General features: G+C 39.4%; 1 protein-coding gene across 1 annotated transcript in view; it reads left to right on the plus strand.

The window, feature by feature from the left end:
• Nucleotides 1-19,889, plus strand: part of afdna (afadin, adherens junction formation factor a) — a 111,343-nt gene that overhangs the window by 61,388 nt on the left and 30,066 nt on the right. The window contains exons 19-24 of the mRNA XM_046061140.1: nucleotides 236-379; nucleotides 638-836; nucleotides 1,461-1,567; nucleotides 6,578-6,658; nucleotides 18,285-18,350; nucleotides 18,446-18,519. Coding sequence (XP_045917096.1) covers nucleotides 236-379; nucleotides 638-836; nucleotides 1,461-1,567; nucleotides 6,578-6,658; nucleotides 18,285-18,350; nucleotides 18,446-18,519 — 671 coding nt within the window. The remainder of the gene's footprint in view (nucleotides 1-235; nucleotides 380-637; nucleotides 837-1,460; nucleotides 1,568-6,577; nucleotides 6,659-18,284; nucleotides 18,351-18,445; nucleotides 18,520-19,889) is intronic.

Here is a 19,889-nt window from a genome sequence, read left to right on the forward strand (position 1 = left end):
TAGGATACATGGATAGACATATTCAAGATACAATTATAAAGATATGTAAACATGTACATTTCACAAAGGCAAATTATACTATAACATTTTGTACTCTCGAGTGCATATGTTTAATGTAAAGGATTCGCAAAAGACGATGTTCTAGATAAGGCTGAAGATATACAGACAAGATTTATATGAGATACATGATGATCTGTAGCTCATTAAAATGTTTATTTTTTTGTGTGTCCTCCAGGCCACCACCCTGCTGACCATGGACAAATACTCTATGCAGGATGTGCCGAACATCCATAACACCTGCTTCAAGCTCAATTCCCTGCAGCTCCACGCTCTCATGTCCAACTACCATTGTGCCCCAGACGAGCCTTACATCCCGCCTGTAAGACAAACGCACAGAAACACACTCCTAATAGAGAAAATTCAACTTATGCAACATTATTTATAAACTTAAACTAACACTGTACATGTAGTTTTAATGTATGTTTGATAATGTCAGCTTTATGTAATGCAAGTCAGTTGTGATGAACACATACCCAGATGTGGGAAACTGGCCATTACTTTAGATGTAATGAAGCAGACCTGGGAGCCTTTTTGAGGTTGTCTGACATGTGTGCTGCCTCTGGTTGTTTGTTTACAGGAGCTGATCGACCACGTGGTGGCAGTGGCAGAAAATACAGCCGACGAGCTGGCGAGGAGTGATGGGAGAGAGGTTCAGCTGGAGGAGGATCCAGACCTCCAGCTGCCCTTCCTCCTTCCTGAAGACGGCTACTCCTGCGATGTGGTGCGCAGCCTCCCCAACGGCCTGCAGGACTTCCTGGAGCCGCTGCTGCAGAGAGGTAAAGCCACCGGGACCTCTGACCAATATTTTGGAATAAAAATAAATTCTGTTTAGACTAAAGCAAAATTTTTTAGTTATCAAAGAGTTAATATACTGTCATATCTTACAATATTATCGCCCTTAATATCTCTACTCTTAATATCATTCAGCTAAAAGATGATTTACTGTATTTTATTGTGCATTATAATTATGCAACAGTTCCATATTTGAGGTTTGAATTCCCCCTCCACTCAGAAATGTCTTTTTCTAATTGTTATGGAACTTGGATGTTTGACCTTTGTCGTGCAGAATGATGCATGTGCAGTGTGACACTAGCGAGGAAGAAGGAGCAGATTAATAGTGAAGTATTTTGTACTTGGTAATTGAACCGAAAACCACAACACAAGTTATTAGTATTAAATAATCTCAAAGTTTATATTAAGATTTCATGAATGAAATCTTTGTGTAACTATGGCTCCATCTGCATTAAGTTTATTTTTTCAATACGAATTTGGGGTTTATCCCACAGCTAATTCAGGGAAAGAGAGTTTTCGTTTTTGTTTTTACACACAGAATTTAGATTTGCGCCTTGATGGACATGTACTTTATGTTTGACCGTGTGTGTTTGTGTTTCCCCAACCAGGTTTTTGTAGGTTAGTGCCCCATCCCCGTTCGCCCGGTACCTGGACCGTCCACTTTGAAGGAGCTGACTGTGAAAGCAACTTCTCTGCTGCTGACAATTCAGAGATGGTAGGAGATTTACACACTCTCACTCTCTAAACCACTTTGTGTGTGTGTGTGTCTGGGGAGCATCCAAGGTAAAAGTTGGTGCCACAGAGGACTTGGTTTAATAATGCTGACTCACAGAAGCTGTGGAAACGAAAGTGTACTGTAGATCTGACAGCTAAGACAGGAGAGTGCGAGGGCACAAATTCTTGGAGCCACAAAAGTGTCCGCAGAGTCTTTGATGGCAGCAGAGTAACTTCAGGACACTGGTTTGCTTTTTTCCCCACCATGCTGCACTGAGATGACTTTTCCATGATTAGGAGTTAGCTTAATCAGTGTGTGTCTTCTATTCTGTGCAAACTGCTCCAAAATATATTTCCGAATGAGGAATAAAGATAGGTTCAGAGTTCATTCTGAACCTCAGAAACAACAGTCTCACAACAAGCTCCATTTAGTAGCTGTTCTGGAGCTTTCTGTCATATCACGTGATTATTAGAGCTGGCCTATGAAATAAATTGCCAAAAAAGTTTACATTTCAAAAAATCTTTCAACATTTAAAAACTATGGCTACATGTTCAGCAAAACACCTATTTTTATTTAGAACTATATCTTTTATTCCCAACCTTCAAAATAAAATGAGGACAGTGAAGCACTCTGCAACACATCCCAGCCTGTTATTTTACATGCAAGACATGAGCATATTTGAGCTATGATAATATGAATTTGCATGGTACCAAGCGTATGATTAATATGTCTAAGATAAATGGTACTGTCATTAATAATTTCACATGGTTGATTTGTTGTAAAGTACAAGTTAGTAACCCGAAGTAGCCAGTGTTAGCTAATATGGATTACATAAGATAATTGTCTGCATCAAGATTATATAAGCTCCCTTCAGTTGCTCTTGTCGACCTTTTCTGGCTAAACTCATCTTTCCACCGTCCTGGATAATTCAGGTGTAAATTATACTGGATTTACTGGGTTTAGGGGAGATTGTGCAGGAGCCCCAGTAGTCAAAACATGATGAAAACATAGATCAGTTTCCAGGTGAATTTAAGACTGAAAAAGGTAAAATTCCTGAACAGATACTGAGCCTGTAGACAATATGACGGCACAACGGACATAGTTTGACTATATTTAGAAAAGTTTAAACTTGGCAGTTGCTTTGATTTGGGTCCAAAGGTTTGTGTGTGTGTGTGTGTGTGTGTGGTCTCCCACTTGGGAGGCAGTGATTACAGTGACTTCAGGAGAGGCAATTTACTTTTCATAACAACCTTCACAGACACACCGAACACACACACACAATTTAATCAACACCAATCACGCTGCAGAAGTTAGTTAGTGAGCCTGGAGCAGTAAATGATAGACCTCTTTTCATCGACACACACACAGCCACTTCCTCTGTAATTGGTGTGTTTACCCTTGCTCTACTATTTCATGACTGTAGCCTCGACATAATGCTGGCGTCTCTCTCAAACACACACACAGACACACACTCTCTTTGATTAATGGCGTGTGTTCAGGCAGGCTGGACGGGGCGGGATGTAGCTCATGGAAGTCTTGTGCCACCATCACAATCGCTGTTCTGCTCTGAATCCTCTTCAGCACTTTGGATATGATGTAATATGTTTACTGGTTTTACATGTGGTCAGTATTACACGCAGAATATTAAGTATAATAACATTATTTATTGAAATGATCTTCAACATAGGCCTTTTGTTTCAAAAGACAAGCTTCCAGCTAAACAACACCCAACTGTGTTTGTGCAGGAATGTGGAAAAGTATCACCGGTTTATTAAGTAATTGAAAATACAAGCAAAAAACTACAAATTCAGACACAAGGCAGAGTGGAACAAACTGCTTAGAAGCTAAGCGTGAAGGTGTTTGTGTTTATGGAGCACCGGGATTCAGATTTAGTCTGTGTCACAGCAAGTACTCAAATGGCTATTTATAATGTTGAACCTGTTTTTCATTGATTTCCGCCGTGCATTGATTTTTTTTTTTTTTTTTTTGTAGCAATAAACGCAGCTGTCAGTTGTTAGGGCTGTGGCAGCTTTCACACTGTGTGGATGGGACAGTGCACCGCACCAGTTATTTGAGTTAACTACCATTTAAGTCCTGTAAATATTATTCATTTTTTTAAACAACCCTTCAAGCTGGGTGGTTATTGGAACTGAGTGAGAGAGTTGGGCCACTTGCTGGTAGTATGTATTTATTTTCATAACACAGCCCTCAGATACCATATTTACATGTGGTTCAGATACCTGCAAAATAAAAGTAAAAGGTGCCGGTTAACCTTGGTGACATGCCGGAGGTCTAGAATAGCCTGCCGCATCCACTTTTCCATCTAACTTGCTCATGGTAGCTGTTTTTTATCATTAATCCTGCAGTAAAATTGACCTGCTGACAAAACAATCTAAAAATGTCCAATCCGAGTTGAGTAGACCTGTTTTGACAACAGAAAGTTAGTAGTCAGGAAGTCATTGCTGAAGGCATAAAGCTTTACATAAAAAGCCTTACATAAGTTGGTCTGTGGGAAAACTTCACACAGGAGCTTGAAGGATAGGTTCACAGTTTTTTCAAGTCTATATTAAAACGGCACTGAAATTGAAAGGGTTATTGTTTGCTGTAATTCTTCTTGTCGTCCAAACTGGCCCGAAAGAGATCACGAGATTAAGAGATGTGGGACCAATCCACAGTCTTTTATGAGCAAAAATATCTTAAGTTCAACTGAAAATAATGAGACATCTGCAGTCTGAGTTAGACAACTCAAGTGGTTAGCTTCCAAATGCACAGTCTTTTTAGTGTTTTTCTCTCTTTGTGCTTCAACATACTGTATTTTCTAGCTGAGCTGCTAGAAGGATAGTAACAAAGTGGGAATTTGGTTCTTAAAAGACTAAGTTTGCTAAGTCGCCCACTTAATTTGTCCAACTCAGAATGTCAAAGTCTCATATCTCCATTATCTCCAGCTGAACTATAGAAGTCATATTTGCACAGAAGGAGGATTGTGAATTATTCCGTCCATCACTTACATAGAAGTCGCTTTAGGAAAGGATTTCTTCGTGGCAAGTATTGACAACAGGAACAATTACAACAACAACTAACCATTTCAATATACTGTTCAGTTCTTTATTGTCCCACAGGTGGAACTTTAACTTCAGGGCATGTTAGTATTGTTTTAAAGGTTCAGTGTGTAATATTCAGGAGGATACATTTACAGAAATGCAATATAATATACATAAATATGTTTTCAGTGGTGTGTAAAGACCTTACATAATGAGCTGCTATGTTTTTATTACCTTAGTATGAGTCATTTCTATCTACACACAACGCGGGTCCTCTTAAATCGCTATTTTTTGCCGCCATGTTTCTCCAGTAGCCCAAATGGACAAACAGCTCTTCAGAGCGTGTTTTGTCACTACCTTAAATACCTACGAAGAAAAGTAACGGTAGTATGAAACTGTTAAATTGATTCTAGGCCAGGCTTAGCCAATTTTTGGTTTTCAAAATCTGAACAATATGAGGAATATAAATGTACCACTCAAAACTTCTTTGTTTAATTTTATGTAAGGAGAACAAGGCTGCAGCAGATCTGTAGCAGATTTTTGCTTTGGTATATTGGTGCATAAATAAGAATTATTTAAATTAAAATGCATATAAAAAGCAAGTACTATAACTGCAACTGTAACATTACACTAACAATGTAATGTCTATTTAGGATGATGATGATAATAAAGCAACAAGTCTCCTTTCATACTACTTCTGTTTAATTTTTATGTCAAAGTGCTTCTAAGTTACACCAGCCTGTCCATCAGGAGCAAGATGTCTCTTGATTTAAGGTAAAATGTTACAACATTACTTAGAATGTAAAGACAGTGGTACAAACATTTAAACTGTCTCACAGCTGCAGGTCTTTACTCTCATGTTGTTGCTGGACTCGGTCTGTGTGGCTGTGGGACCATACGGCTCCGTGAGCTGACTGGCCGCCTCATTAGCTTCCCCCGCCGCACTTGCCGAGCTTCTCAACTCCGAAATAATTCAATCACATTTTCGTTTTTCCAACAATTTGGAAACAAAGTGGATTTAGTGATGAAATGGCGTACGAAAATTGTAAAACAAGTTCTGTTCTCCTCTTCTAAAGAGAAGACCAGTTGTTGTTGTTACAGTTGTCGCGCTTTGCATTATGGGGAAACAGTACGCGAGGTAGACTGGTCCGATGCATACTGGAGATTTTTCCCAAATCAGTACGCCATCCAGGTATTTTTGGCATACTGCAGATGTTGCTTTTGTTTGCATACTACATTTAGGCCAATTCAGTACGTACTGCTAGTTTAGTAGGCGGTTTCAAATACGGCCACAGTTTGTATTCTGGTTGTCATAGTTACAGCTGGGATGTTGTTATAGTCTGTTTGTTTTTTAGTGTAACTCCAGTGTTGCTGTCGCAGTTGCTGTGCGGTTGTCGTTGTTTTGTTCAGTTCCTGCAGGTTGCAGAATAATCAACTCGCTCCCTCTGCACACTCACACACACTCAGCTACAATGCTCACAAAAGTACACAACACAAATATACATACTTTTGTGTAAGTTTGTACACAAGCTTATTTATTTTGGAGTATCCTCATGTCAGAATATTTTTTTCATGATGTGAGAAACCTCTGTAGCTCTCTATCCTTCTGTGTTTCTCTCTTGTTCCCCACCCAGTCACCCAGCCCTGGTGTGTATATGTGTGTGTATATATATATATGTGTGTGTGTGTGTGGGTAACCATGATGTGGTTTTCATTCTTGACTTGATTCCAGCGACCACAGGTTCCTTTGTGGTCTTCCCCTTTCCCCTTTATCCCTGCTTCATTCCTTCCCTCCCTTTTTCTCATCCCTCCCTCTTTTTACTCCACAGTCTGATTTTCCTCCGTAATGTTTCAGAGGCAGACAGACGGTGGAGAACATTCGCTGAATTTCCCTGAGGCTGTTAAAGACGCATCTGAGAGGTTTCATCCTCACTCACAGTTTGTCCTTCCTGTCTATCTCTCTTTTCAGCCAATGAGGAAAGATCCGGAGGTTGTCACAGTAACCCTGAAGAAGCACAAAGGCATGGGCCTCAGCATCGTGGCTGCCAAGGTAGGAAATACCACCTGGAAATGTCTGTGTGTGTGTTTTGTGTAAAGAGTTAAATCCAAACTACAGCTAAATCTGAGATCTATCTGAAAGTTTATTTTTTTTTATGAGAGAACTTTTTTTCAAGGCAGAAGTCATGTATTTTTCAAACATTTTCTAAAGCAGAACTGTGAATGATTGGCATGAACTTGACAGGAATTGTTATTTTTTTTTATCTTGGCGTTGGATTTGTGTGTGTGAGGCTGAGCAACACAGTGCTGACAGAAAAAGGTTGCTATTTTAAATAGACTGCTTTCACTGTTGAGTCTGACAGTGGTGCAGAGACTAAACAGTGACACTGCAAAGAAACCTCTGGATTATTCCTGGCCAAAAACATGTTACAGGGGGAGTGCGTGTGGAGGGCGGGCTGATTTGACTGGGACTATAGATCACTGTCCATGTTATTTATATCGTCACACACCTCTGATGCACTGACAAAACCTGGTAAAAATTATACATCTCACCACTGTGTTTTATTATTGGAAAATTTATGGAATTGGGGAAAAAATAAGATTCATGCATTTCCCTCATGTTAGTTTAAAACTTGGCAAACATACCCAACTGTTTTGGACTTGATTCACTGTGTGGCCTGAAGGAGTAAAGATGGATAGCAGATGGCTGTGATTAGATAAGGATGGATTTGATTTGGATCAATTAGCCTTTTTAAGAGGTTTCACAGAGCCAGCACTCAACAAGGTGGAGTCTAAGAAATTAGACTAAGACTAATTGCTCCTAAAATATAAAAAAAAGTAATTAATTGGGTCTGAAAAGATGACAGGTGTGGACAGTGGCAGCATCTGCTGGGTGAAATCAATATTGCTGTACAAATATTGCCATACTGTCGACATCAAACTAGTAAACTCTGTCAGCTTAATAGTGAGGGGAGGACAGGGGAATGACATGCAACTAATGTCTCACAGACGTAATGAACAGGATATTAAGAAATGTAGACATCACATTTCTACAAAAAGGACAAATTTTTAATTGTGGTTTAATTGATGTTATGACATGCATAATTAGCTAACAAGCCAAGAATTTAACATGCCTAACATACATGTGGCTCATATCTAGAGCTGCTTTTATCAATTACTTCAACTAACAATTGCTTTCATTACGTATTAATCGGTCAGTTATTTTGTTGTTTTGTCTATAAAATGTCAGAAAATAGTGACCCTTAAAAGCTGTTTCTCAATACCGATTTTCGCCAAGTTCGGACTTGGCAAGGTCGTCTCGGTAGTACAAACTTCCAGTTGACTTGATGACGTGGATAAATCCACCTGCCCTTATCCAATCATCGGTGGTTAGAACATCTCCTTCATCAGCCTCCAATTTTACATGAAAGACTGATCATCAGCTGACTCATCCTGAGCTTTCAACAGTTTGTTGGCATCATGAAAGATAAATTAGTAGATCACCCTGGATCTTTCCTAACATTCATAAAGCACCACCTACCAATGCAGACTACCTGGTATGGGGTTTGTTTCTTTCCTGTTTTACATTTGTTATGCATTCTGTGCGGAATCACAAAGTCCAAGGCTGGAAACAAACCCAGAGCAGGTACATGTTATGCACCTCAGAGCCACCGCGATGTCCCACATTGCTTGGATTTGCATTTAAAATGTCAAAGAAAAATGCAGCACAGTTGGATGTCCATTTTGACTAACAAATTCCCTGTGGAAATCCCATGTTAAGGCCTTACTAGCAACAATTTCCCCCTCAGATAGGCTTGCTCACTCTGTCTCCTCTCATGTGAAGCTTGTCTGTTCTGCTTCCATGATGTGCAACTCTTCTGCTTTTTATCAATGAATTCATAGATTAATTTATCATGTTCAGCTGATAGTTGAACTAAAGGTTTGTTGGCAGTCAGCAAAGGTGAGGCTGATGTCTGTTTTGTTGAAATCTGTTTTTGTGCTTTGCTGCTACTTTTTTTTTTTTTTATGGTGAAGTAGATTAGGGCAGCAACTAACAATATTTTGTTGATTATTTTCTCCTTTTAATTGATTAGTTATTTGGTCTCTAAAAGGCCAGAAAATGGTGAAAAATGTAAAATGTTTAAGTGTTTTGTCATCTATCAGTTAGCTGTCAAAGAGTAAAGAAACCAGAAAAAAATGTATTTAAGAAGCTGGAATCAAAGAATTTTACTTATTTTTTTAAAAGATTGCTGTAACGGATTAATTGGTTATCAAAATAGTTGGCGATAAATTTAATAGTTGCAGCTCTAAAGCAGATTAAAAAGTGTGTTTCTGCAGGGCAAGACCAATAGCATTTGTTCTCTGGGTGAAACATTAGGACTGTTTCTCTCGGTCTTTAAAGTAGAGTGAGTTTCCTGCTGAAGGTGAGAGATTTCCTGTGTGGCTGTGTCTGTAGAGGACGAGTGAGAAGGAAGGACGTACTGAGGAAACCTCCTTGCTCTGTTTATTTTCAAAGCTGTGTGGAGCAGACGTATGAGAAAAGCAGGCAGAGAGGTGTGTGGGATGGGAAAGGCAGGTAGAGAGAGTTTTGTCAAACAACTGCTTGGATTCTCGGTAAACTGGGCTGAGCCCTGTCCTGTTATATAACTTTGTCTGAGAGAGAGAGAGTGTGTGTGTATGTGTGTGGTATTTCCCTGCTGCAGCTGCAGCAGCGCTCAGTCTGACCAGCCGGCGTCCCAGCTGTCACTTCACCCCTGGATTCACCATTTCTTAACAAACACTGCTATGAGGAACTTGGGTTGGAGGAATTTTTCTGCACTTGGGAACATTTTAGGAATTTACTGCATCTTTTTAGCCACACACGCTGGAATTTGTACCGTTTTTTAAATTTACACTACTTGTTACACTACAACTGTTCCCGATTTCCAACTTTTTAGAATGACTAAGTTTCCACCATTTTTTACTCCACAAATAGGAATTTACATTCCTTTTTTTTGTGTCACATTTCCAGCCGTGAATAGTGATTTTAAACGTAGACGTTCAGCTGAATGAATTACTCCATGCCGGTGTAATTGAGAGGTTTTGGACTTGTCGGTGCATGTTAGCAGGTTAAAACGCTCTGTGGGATAAAAGCAGGTGTGTGCACGTGTGTGTATCCCTGTCTGGACGTCCCAGTGTGAACTGGTCTGGCCAGCGCTGACGAGCGGCTGCAACATGTGGTTTTCTGTGGTGGGCAGGAGAGACCAGGTAACAGTGCTTTGTGTTAAAGATTATTTTCGTACATTTTCATGTCAGTTTTGTCAGTCAAGTTTTGTGATCATCACCACCCTCTGGTGTTATTTTTGAATGAGCTAAATATAAAATTTTAAGTGTGTGTGGCTGTGTGCTTGCGTGTGCGTATTCAAGCCACATAATGAACGTGTTTGTTCTGTTCACTCATTTCTCGACAGACCGGATTCCTTAGTGTCTTCTTCATATTGTGATTCTCTTTGCCTTTGTTGGTTCATGTGCTGTGGCTCCTAACTGGCAGGCACTGGTGAAGATGCATCTTGCAACTGGTTGAATAGTGAAACACGTGAATAGTAGTGGACCAACATGGGTTTATTGTGTACCCTCCAGTGTGATGGCCTTCTAGTTCGTCTCATGTCACTGTTTGCTTTCAGGGCTGTTCTGCTAATGTTTAAACTAAGGTACACAGATGAGACCCAGCTGCCAAAAACACATATTTGTTGCACAGTAAGGTTAAGTTATTTTAATATGTATTATTGATTTCACCCTTTTAATAAATATCAGACTTCATCTAGTCGTTGCTTTTCACTTGTTGTAGAATTGATCAGTATTACTTGTATGTTTTACACTCATAAAGGGAGAGTAAGTGATACTGAAGAAGGATTGTTATGTATATTATTTAAACTCAACTGCCAAACAAACGCCCCTCCCTTCAGTGCTCCCTCAGAAGCTCCGCACCCTAAATTTCAAATCTCGGCGGTTTCTCCAGCGTTGAAACACCTTTACCTGGTCATATAACTTTCTCCTCCGTTTACACTCTTCAGACCTTTTCCTCTTTGGCTGTTTCTCAGCCTTTTCTCCTCCTTCACAGTGCCTGGAGTCCAGTACGTTCCTGTGCATGAGCGCGCTAACGCCACATTTTGCTGATTGGCTGGACTAATGTTGTGGGCAAGGTCCACACCATTTTGTTTTCCATTTACAGAGCCAGGGCTGTGTAGGAAAAGCCCACACAAAACGGAGAGCTAGCAAACCGTGAGGAAATATTCACTAAATTTAACAAAAAGTGTATTTGAATATAGTAACTTGCTGTCCCTTTAATTGTGAATTACATCAGATTCTGCAAAAATATGCATAAAGTGTGTCCATATTCTTTGCTTAGAGTAAGAGTAATTACATAGAAGCTTAGCAATAAACATTTTATTCTTTTGTTTTGGGATATCCGTGGTCATAATCAACGGACAAAAACTGCCACATTAGTAAAACCAGTTTGTCAAGCAGCTTTTGCAGTGATTGATCCGTAGCATCATATTAAACATGACAACCACTTCTCCTTGGAGCGAAGTGGAGGAGTTTGCGGTCTGTTACAACAGATTTTGTTCTCCCTCTCCTACTGTGTAGGTGTGTTTACTTGTTTATCTGTTCTGGTGAAGAGCAGAGTATTGCCTCTGTGCAGATTTAAAACAACTTAGCTAAATGTTGCAATCCAGGTTTCTCAGAAACATGACAATGTTTCATGCAGGGGAGAAATTATACCAAACTCCTTTTTAAAAATCTTGTGCAACCATGGCCAAAATGGGAACCAGAGCCTTGGAAGTGAAGTACCAAGACCTGCATGACTTGGGAAAGTTCTCCAAAATGGGAAAAAAAGCTACCTTTGGTCTGTTTGTTCCCACTGTGTGTTTGAAGTATTGGTTGTGGTTGCGTGTTTGTTTGTTAGCTGACCGAATGGTACTAGAAGTGGAACAATAATATGAGAGGGCTACCCCCTGTGAGCACTGAAACAATAGGAGGATGTAACGCGCGCACGCACACATGATTTCCTGTACTGCTTCGTGCAGGAGCTGTTTACAAGGTGTGTGGAAGAGAACATTTGTACATCTTGGCGCTCATTATAAAAGCCACCTTTTGTCTAGTGGTAGAATCACAATTTGGCAGGACTGTATGGAACAACAGGGACATAGAAGAGGGGGAGCTAATTGTCTGCTTCTTCTATTCTTTCTAGCTGAACAATTTCAACTTCTACGTTGTCCAAAATATGTCATAATGAAATGTAAGTTATTTTTGAATTTATCTTTGGTCGTCTGCTCTGCAAGTGTTTCCACACACACAGACTATCCCCATTTATAGTCCCACAAGTGGTGGATGTTTTAGGCCTAAACTGATGGCTGAATATTTCAAATGCATATAAATATATATTGGCTAAAAGTAATCTTAATACGGATCCCTTAGATATTTTTGTGTTTGACTAAAATACGTACCGATAACGATTCAGTGGATTATTGTGATGGAAATGGTTTTGACCTGTGGGGAAACAGCATTTCCCTAGATTATAGTTACCTCTTTCTATTTACATTCTGACTGGCACTGAATGCAAAAATGTTGTATGGAAGCAAGTATTCACACACATGCAAGCAGTACATTTACTCCAATTGGCAGATGTTTTTTTCCCAAAGTGAACAACAACATACAAGCATCAACAAAGCATCAATACAGTACAGTTATTTTTAAATGAAGGGGTGAACTTCCTGCTGCTTTGTAAAGTGCATTTTTTGGTTGCATCATAGCATCTGAAACTGGCTTAAAACTAAGTAAATAAGGGAACATTACAAGTGTACATTTGCTTAACATTAACTGTTTCATGAATGAATCTTTCAATCCAATTGTTCTGATCTTTATTTTAATCATGTTTATTGTGGCCCATTTTCATATTTTAATTGGCATTAAAAAGGTCATATCAGGGTCACTGAATAAATTTTTCCTGTTAAATTAGTTGGAATTTTGCTGATCTGGCTGATTCATAGCCACTCTTGTTTTTCTTAATAAAACCTTTTCTACTGTATATAATGCACCAGATCTCACGTGAGTTGTCAGAAACATGTCCTCTCTCAGTAAGTTAATATTAGTTAATATTAGTTTGTGGTCAGATAAATGGGATTTTGGCAAAAAGAGCTTTTTTTTTTTTGTTGAAATTTAGCCTTTTCTATAGCGGAGGTAGGTGAGCTTTGTTGAAAATATTACAGTAAAAAATTGTACAGCGCTCAGAGTGGGGTTTTGAGCGTGCTGCCAGCACGGCTTACCTCTGGAAATTGATAGAATTGTGTCCACATGAAACTTATATCCAAATACAAGTCAAGCGCATCCAATTCAGGATATGAGCCAGATTTATTCCAAGCTCATAAAGCTCTGACAGTACATGTATCCTGACATGACAGGATGGCAAAGTGTGCATTTGAAAGAGTAGTTAAGAGCTGTCGAGGAAGTATTCTGTTTTAGTTAATAAAAGTAATGGATTTTCCAACAAGGCCACGATGGGGAGCATGTTTAAAGCAGCCGACTCCTTCTGGCCATTCCTTCTCTAATCGAGGCCTGACGGCTTGAAGGAGCGCTTGATTTGTTGTGTCAGGGCACTTGAAAGAACCAGAGCTGTCCATTTAAAACACAGTAAATTTAACAGTAAAGCTCACTCTGGTATTCCAGCTATTTTCATAGATCTAACAGAGGCATGTTCACATTCACAGGAAACATTTTGTCATACATGAGTGTGCGGGGCGGCTGTGGTTCAGGAGGCGGAGCGGGTTGCCCATTAATCGGAAGATCGGCGGTTCAATCCCCGGCTTGGCTGCATGTCGAAGTGTCCTTGGGCAAGATACTGAATCCCGAATTGCCCCTGGTGGCTGTTTCACCAGTTTATGAATGAGTGTGTTATACTTACTAAAGGGCAACACAAAAGCGGCTTCTTGACAGTCAATACTACCGTCTTATTTCCCAACAATGACACATGTCAGCTCTTCTTTACACATTCAATCCCACATTGGAACATCTCATATACTGAACCTTAACTGCTTCTTCTGTCTGCATAACGTACCTGGTTTGTGCTACATGAACTAAAAGGTGTGTGTTGATGCACAGTATTACTTATGCTATAAGTTGCGGCCCTTCTGAACCCCCTCTGGGACCCCTTTTAACTTGCTAATAGTCCCTTCAAACATCCTCAAGGGGTTCAGGAAATTCCCACAAGTGTCTGTGGAGCCAGATTTGGCGCCCCGAATCCCCATTCTGGAAAAGTGCACGATGCTGTGGCTCTATCTGAAACAGAGGCTCTTTTAATGTTTTCTGTAATGTACAACAGACATAAAACTGTCAGAATGATTCACTGGTCTTCTCTCATCTTAATGTCACTCGCAGGAAATTCGTGCCTGCATGAATCCAGCCTCATTATTACATATACAGGCACACAAAAACACACAGAGACAGAGAGTCGAAACATTGTGGGTTAAACAGTTTGAAGGCCTGATGTCTCTGCTGTCTTTATGTGCTGGAGAAACTGGAACACAGAGCCTTGGATGATGGAGCACATGACAAATACAGAATGTAACTCTATTCAGTCAATTAACATAGTTAATAAATAGTAAATAGATGAGTAAAGAACCCAATTTAGAGAATACGACGGAGGAACACTCAACAAGTCTTTTCACAGAAGTTGTCCTTGTGTGGATGTACTTTTTAAATATTTTCTTTGACTAATGATTGTAAGCCATCTTTTAAGTGACTTTGTAGCAATGTAAGTACTGGTAGTTCAAGAAATGATACTTGTCTGAACTCCAGTTTTTAATAGCATGCTTTCATCCTCGCTCAAAACACATTTGGCAAAAATATGTGCCACAATGTGAAAGCTCAGGAATGAGTTTGTTTCGTTTAGAACAAGGCAAAACAAAGCTCATTGTTATTTTAAAACAAACTGATCGCTTTGAACCCATTTCAACCCAAATTTTTATGTCCCCACTTGTTTAGACGTTTCCTGCTGCAGGAAAACACAGATCACCGCAATTTAGAGTAAACCACATGCAACGAGCCAGTAATCAACAGTGTAGATGGTTATTAAAAATGTTGCGAAAACACAAATTAGCTGCGAATTACGAGCCAGAGTAAATGAAGTAATTTTAGAACAAGAAATGGTTAAAAAGTTCAGTGTTTGAGCTTGAAATTGTATTTTCACTTACATGAAACAAAATCACTTTTTTACCTCATGGAAAATCTAACCACAAGATCCATTTAGTAGCTGTTGTGGAGCTTTTGATCATATTAAATGATTACTGAGGTTTCAGTATAAGTGAATGGAGGAAATTTGAGTACATGTGATTTTGATCTAAAGCTTCAGAGCAGCTACATGTTTGGTTTGTGGTGATTGTTTTCTCTCAAACTGCTTTTTCAAAACCTCAGATTTTACCTGCATTTTCTGCTGCCCGCCAACCAGGAAGCGCGGAGACGAGCCTGAGCTATGTTAGGTGAGGGATTCTCTACAAGGTAAATGTAAACATTACCGCAGTCGAGTGTTGGCAGAGACCTGACAGCGGGTGCTGTATATGGATCGGAAGTGCACTTGCAGTTTTTGTCCATATCTGTCTTTTTCTTGAGTTGAGAGGTGATCCAAATGAAATTTAACATCTTTTGCGGCGTCTATTCGACGGAGTCTGGTGTGAGCCGCTATCTTGTTTTGCCCTCCAGGTCACCGCGCATGTCACTTGACTGAAAACTATGAATGGACAAAATGACTAACCGATTAATCGACAATGAAAATAATCGTTAGTTGCAGCCCTATAACCAACGATAAAACCATCATGCACGTTGAATGAATGCATTGAATTCAGTTTCCTAAAAAAAAAAGTCCAAAGACTAAAATTATATTTACAGATGTCTTGAATATTTATTATTAGTCTCTTTTTTTAAGAAATATCTTACATTAACAATTTTCTAACTTGTTAATCCATCTGTGAAATTTCTGCTGCTTATCGAGGTCCAGGTCGCAAAAAAAAATGTGATTTATAATTGTCAGTAAATTAATGAACTTACTACAATAATTGTAGGCCTTATTGTCCCTGTTTGTTTTCTATTAATTTTCCTTCTACGTGGAATTAAAAAGATCATAAAAAGTCATGAATGTAATTTGGTGAACATAGCCGACGCCCCTGCAGTTTGTATCCTCCTTTGTTCTGGTGTCTTCATCTTCTACACTGCAGCTGAAGAAACAGTTAATAAATGTGAGAGCCATTAACCTGAGCGTAACCTCTGCCTCTGCTTTTTATATACACACGCGCGCACACACACACACACACACACACACACACACACACACACACACACACACACACACACACACACACACACTCTGTTCCACGTTGCCAGGTCTGACGGATGGCGGCAATTAGGAGTCCTTTTCATCCACTCCACAGTTTTATGAGCGAGTTTATAGACATGCTGTGATTCTTGATGGTGTGTGTGTGTGCGTGCCATCTGAACCTTTCCTGTAGTGTTTTCTCTTTAAGCTTTGGTCTCTGCTTTATACTGTAATAACAGAAACCTGCTTTAAAAGTAGAAGCAAGTCTGAAAGTGATCAAGATGTCTTCAGTTTTCTGTCAGCAACATTGTCTCTTTCTGTTTGCTCTTTGTTGCCTTCCCAACACCCAAAAAAACAAACAGAATTTCTTAATTTATCTTCACTTAATATAAACTAAATTATGCTTTTAAAGTCTTGACATGAAAAATATTTCACATTTAGCACAGTGGAGAGTCTCTTTTTAGAGGGGGGTAAAAAAAAAAAACTCTGAAATATCTTTCTGGTTCTACTGTTGCACAAACTCGGAGGATAAACATGTCAAGATGGCAAAGAAATTGTGTGATACGTCTGATAACATGCCAGCACTCTGCCGCTCTGTAAATCACCTCCCCACTTCACAAGAAAACCACACTCACAGAGGCTCTGGCTTGTGTGTGTGTGTGTGTGTGTTCTCCCCGTTGTAATATGGATTTCTGTTGCTACTTGGTAAAGAAAGGATTTGGTTTAAAGTAAATATTATGACATAAAACATATCTCGTCAGATTCCTGTAGGGAGATTTGATTGTTTCAGCAGAAAATATTACTAGAATACAGCAAAGTCTAGAAACTAGAATATAAGCAGAGAAACTGAACATAAAATTGCTGAATGTGTTTGACCACCGCTGTGCTCTTTAAATGCCTTGAAATGTTTCAGTTTGACATGTTGGTGAACTTGTTACCCCAGATGAAAGAGGCTTGGTGTTCAGGAAACTACAGTTTTCCGATCCAGCCTTGCTCTGTTCAGTGTCAGTACATGTTTTAAATTCCTCTTGGTGCTGGATTCAGTCAGTGCTGCTGGATGTTCCTGGTGTTTCTGTCTCAAACAGTTAGGACTTCAGTTATGTCTTGAGATGGTCACTATGTCAGACGCTTTAACGGGTGCTTTAATTTCTTTTCTCACTTGGCTAAGTGACGTCAGACTACTTGTTGAAACTTGCTTACTGTCAATTAGGACCTGCGTGACGTGCTAAGGTGGTCAAGCAGGAAACGACCAGTTGGAGCCTTGTGAACTTCCTAGATGCAGAAACGATTGTCTTCTTCTATAGCACACTACTTAATGCTCATTTCTGTTCTCAGTGCTCCACATCTGTTGGTTCGGGCATTTTTGGGTTGATAATAGGAGTAGTAGGATCCCAGCAAAAGTCAGGTACTACCATCGTCTTCTCCTGTTTGAGCAGAAGTCCGTTTATTATTATCGCAAGATTATGGGAACGTTTTTCACGCTTAGGCCCTGTCTACACGAACACGAAGTATTTTCAAAACTGACTTTTTCTATACAGTTTGGCTGTTCGTCCACACGGAAACGCAGTGTCAAGTCGCTGAAACCGGACATTTTTGAAAACCCCTGCCAGGGTGAGGATTGCCGTGTAGACGGTAAAGCCGGAGTATTTGCCTTGCGACGTCAGAGTGTGTTTAATTTCAGATTGTGCGCCACTTCCTGCTTTGTAAACGCTAATATTAGGCTCCGATTGGCCCACATGGCTTTACGGTTAAGGTCATATCGCCGCCTGGTGGCTTGGCATGCTCTCGGCAGCGCATGATGGCGTGTTTTTGCGTTTTCATGTAGACAGGAAAAACTCCGTTATAAAAATACCCGTGTACGTGTGGACTAGGCCTTAGTATCGCATAACTGCTTACTGTAACTTAGTATGATTCTAAAAAAGCTTTTCATGATGACGAGAAAACGAAAGTGAAAAAGCAAACTAGATGGTGGATAGATTTGAAACAATCTCGCACAAACTTCAGGTTGATTTCGTGAGACCCAGACCTCGCTTTTTGAAAAACTGTTCATGTCACCACATTTTTAGGCACAGCATGAAAGCATCCGAATACTCACTACATACTACACATAATACATATTGTCTGTTTTATTAAGGTGTTTCTGTGTATGTCTTTACTCTGCTAAATATATTCTGTAATTGTTCTACCCTGCTGAAATGAATTGAACCAAAATGTGAAACATATTTTTAAATTTTGTAAATTCATGGGTTCACACACGTCAGGTTAATGTGTCTCTCTCTCTCTGTCTCTGTCTCTCTGTCTCTGTCTCTCTGTCTCTCTCTCTCTCTCTCTGCAGGGTGCTGGTCAGGAGAAGCTGGGCATCTACATCAAGTCTGTTGTCAAAGGAGGAGCAGCTGATGTGGTTAGTCCACACACAGAAAGTGAAAGCTGTGACAGGGGATTATGAGTAATAATGTACACAGTGACTCATTTTGTGGCATGTTTGTGTTTTTACAGGACGGTCGTTTGGCTGCAGGTGACCAGTTGTTGAGCGTGGATGGGCGCAGTCTGGTCGGCCTATCACAAGAGAGGTAAAGATGGTTGTCCTGTGGTTTTTTGTTTGTTTAATTCAATGTAATCACTGAATTTCCAGTGCTCAGATATCATGTAATGACAGGGTACCTGTGGGGTCTTAAAAGTATTAAAAAAGTCTTAAATTTCATATTCCAAAAATAAGGCCTTAAATGTCATTACCAAAGTATTAAATTTTGTTTACCAAGGTCTTAAATTTGTTCTTTCGTAGGATTAAATAAATACTGTAATGTCATAAATATAACACTTTTTTTGTGTGTAACTTTATAATTTACTCCGGTGTGACTCTGATGTTATACGGCAGTACAGGTAACGTTACTGTATATGTCAGTTTAGCTTTAGGCTCTGGACTGTGGCGTGTTCGCAGGTGCACGAGCTGTGGCATCCAGCTCTGGCGCGTATCAATCAGTTGTCAGGAAAGCAAACAAAACGTCTCTGATGGGCTACTAACAAGCTAACGCTAGTTCGTCAAAAAAAGTTTAAGCTAAAAAATCAAGCTGCTGAGTACTGCATTATATATATGTTTGAATTGTCATCTGAATAACTTTATATAAAAGATAATTCTACCATAAATTTGTCTAGAAAATGTCTTTAGAATGCAGGAAATTAAGTGTTTAGTGCTCATATTTTTCAGCATTGAATATTTCATCCAAATAGTGTTAAAATGTCTTCTTGTCTTGTTCTCGTGAACCCAATATTGTAAATTGTGCATGTGAGTTAAGTGTATCGTCACACCCCTAATCTGAACCCCAATGTCCCCATCACTTTTCAACACAAAGTGACGTCCTTGATTCATATCAAAGTACAAACACAACCCAAAAAGCTATAGTGTGTTAAATATTAATTTATTATAATAAAATGCTTTATTAAATTCATGTAACTTTGTAAAAAAATTTTGTCGGGCTTAAAATTCATACAGATTTTCCATTATAAGGCAGTGAAGTTGGTATTAAATTTCATCCTAGGTGGTATTAAAAAGTCTGATGTAATGTGATGTCAGTGAACTCGGTGTCCTCATATGCTGATTTCCATTTGCAAATTAGAAATGGGGAATTCCCAGCTGACACGTATAAATTATATTTAAAGCTTCAAGACATCTAGAGATCCATCCTTAAGAAACAGCAGGGAGTAGATGTGGGCGCTCATGTTTTTCTCTTTACACCACCTACCGCACAGTATTGACGTTATGGCCATGTGATGATGAAACTTAATTTAAATTCTAATTTGAGAATTGAAAACACTTGAAAAGTAAAGTATCATGTTGGTGTGACATAAGATAACCACATCTTGGGAAACCTCAGGGCTGAGACATCTTGAGGTTCTTGCTTTGAGGCAGTTGCGTCCCCATTTGTCTTCGTTAAAAAAAAAA

This window comes from Micropterus dolomieu, linkage group LG10, assembly GCF_021292245.1.
Source record: "Micropterus dolomieu isolate WLL.071019.BEF.003 ecotype Adirondacks linkage group LG10, ASM2129224v1, whole genome shotgun sequence".
Lineage (NCBI taxonomy): Eukaryota > Metazoa > Chordata > Actinopteri > Centrarchiformes > Centrarchidae > Micropterus > Micropterus dolomieu.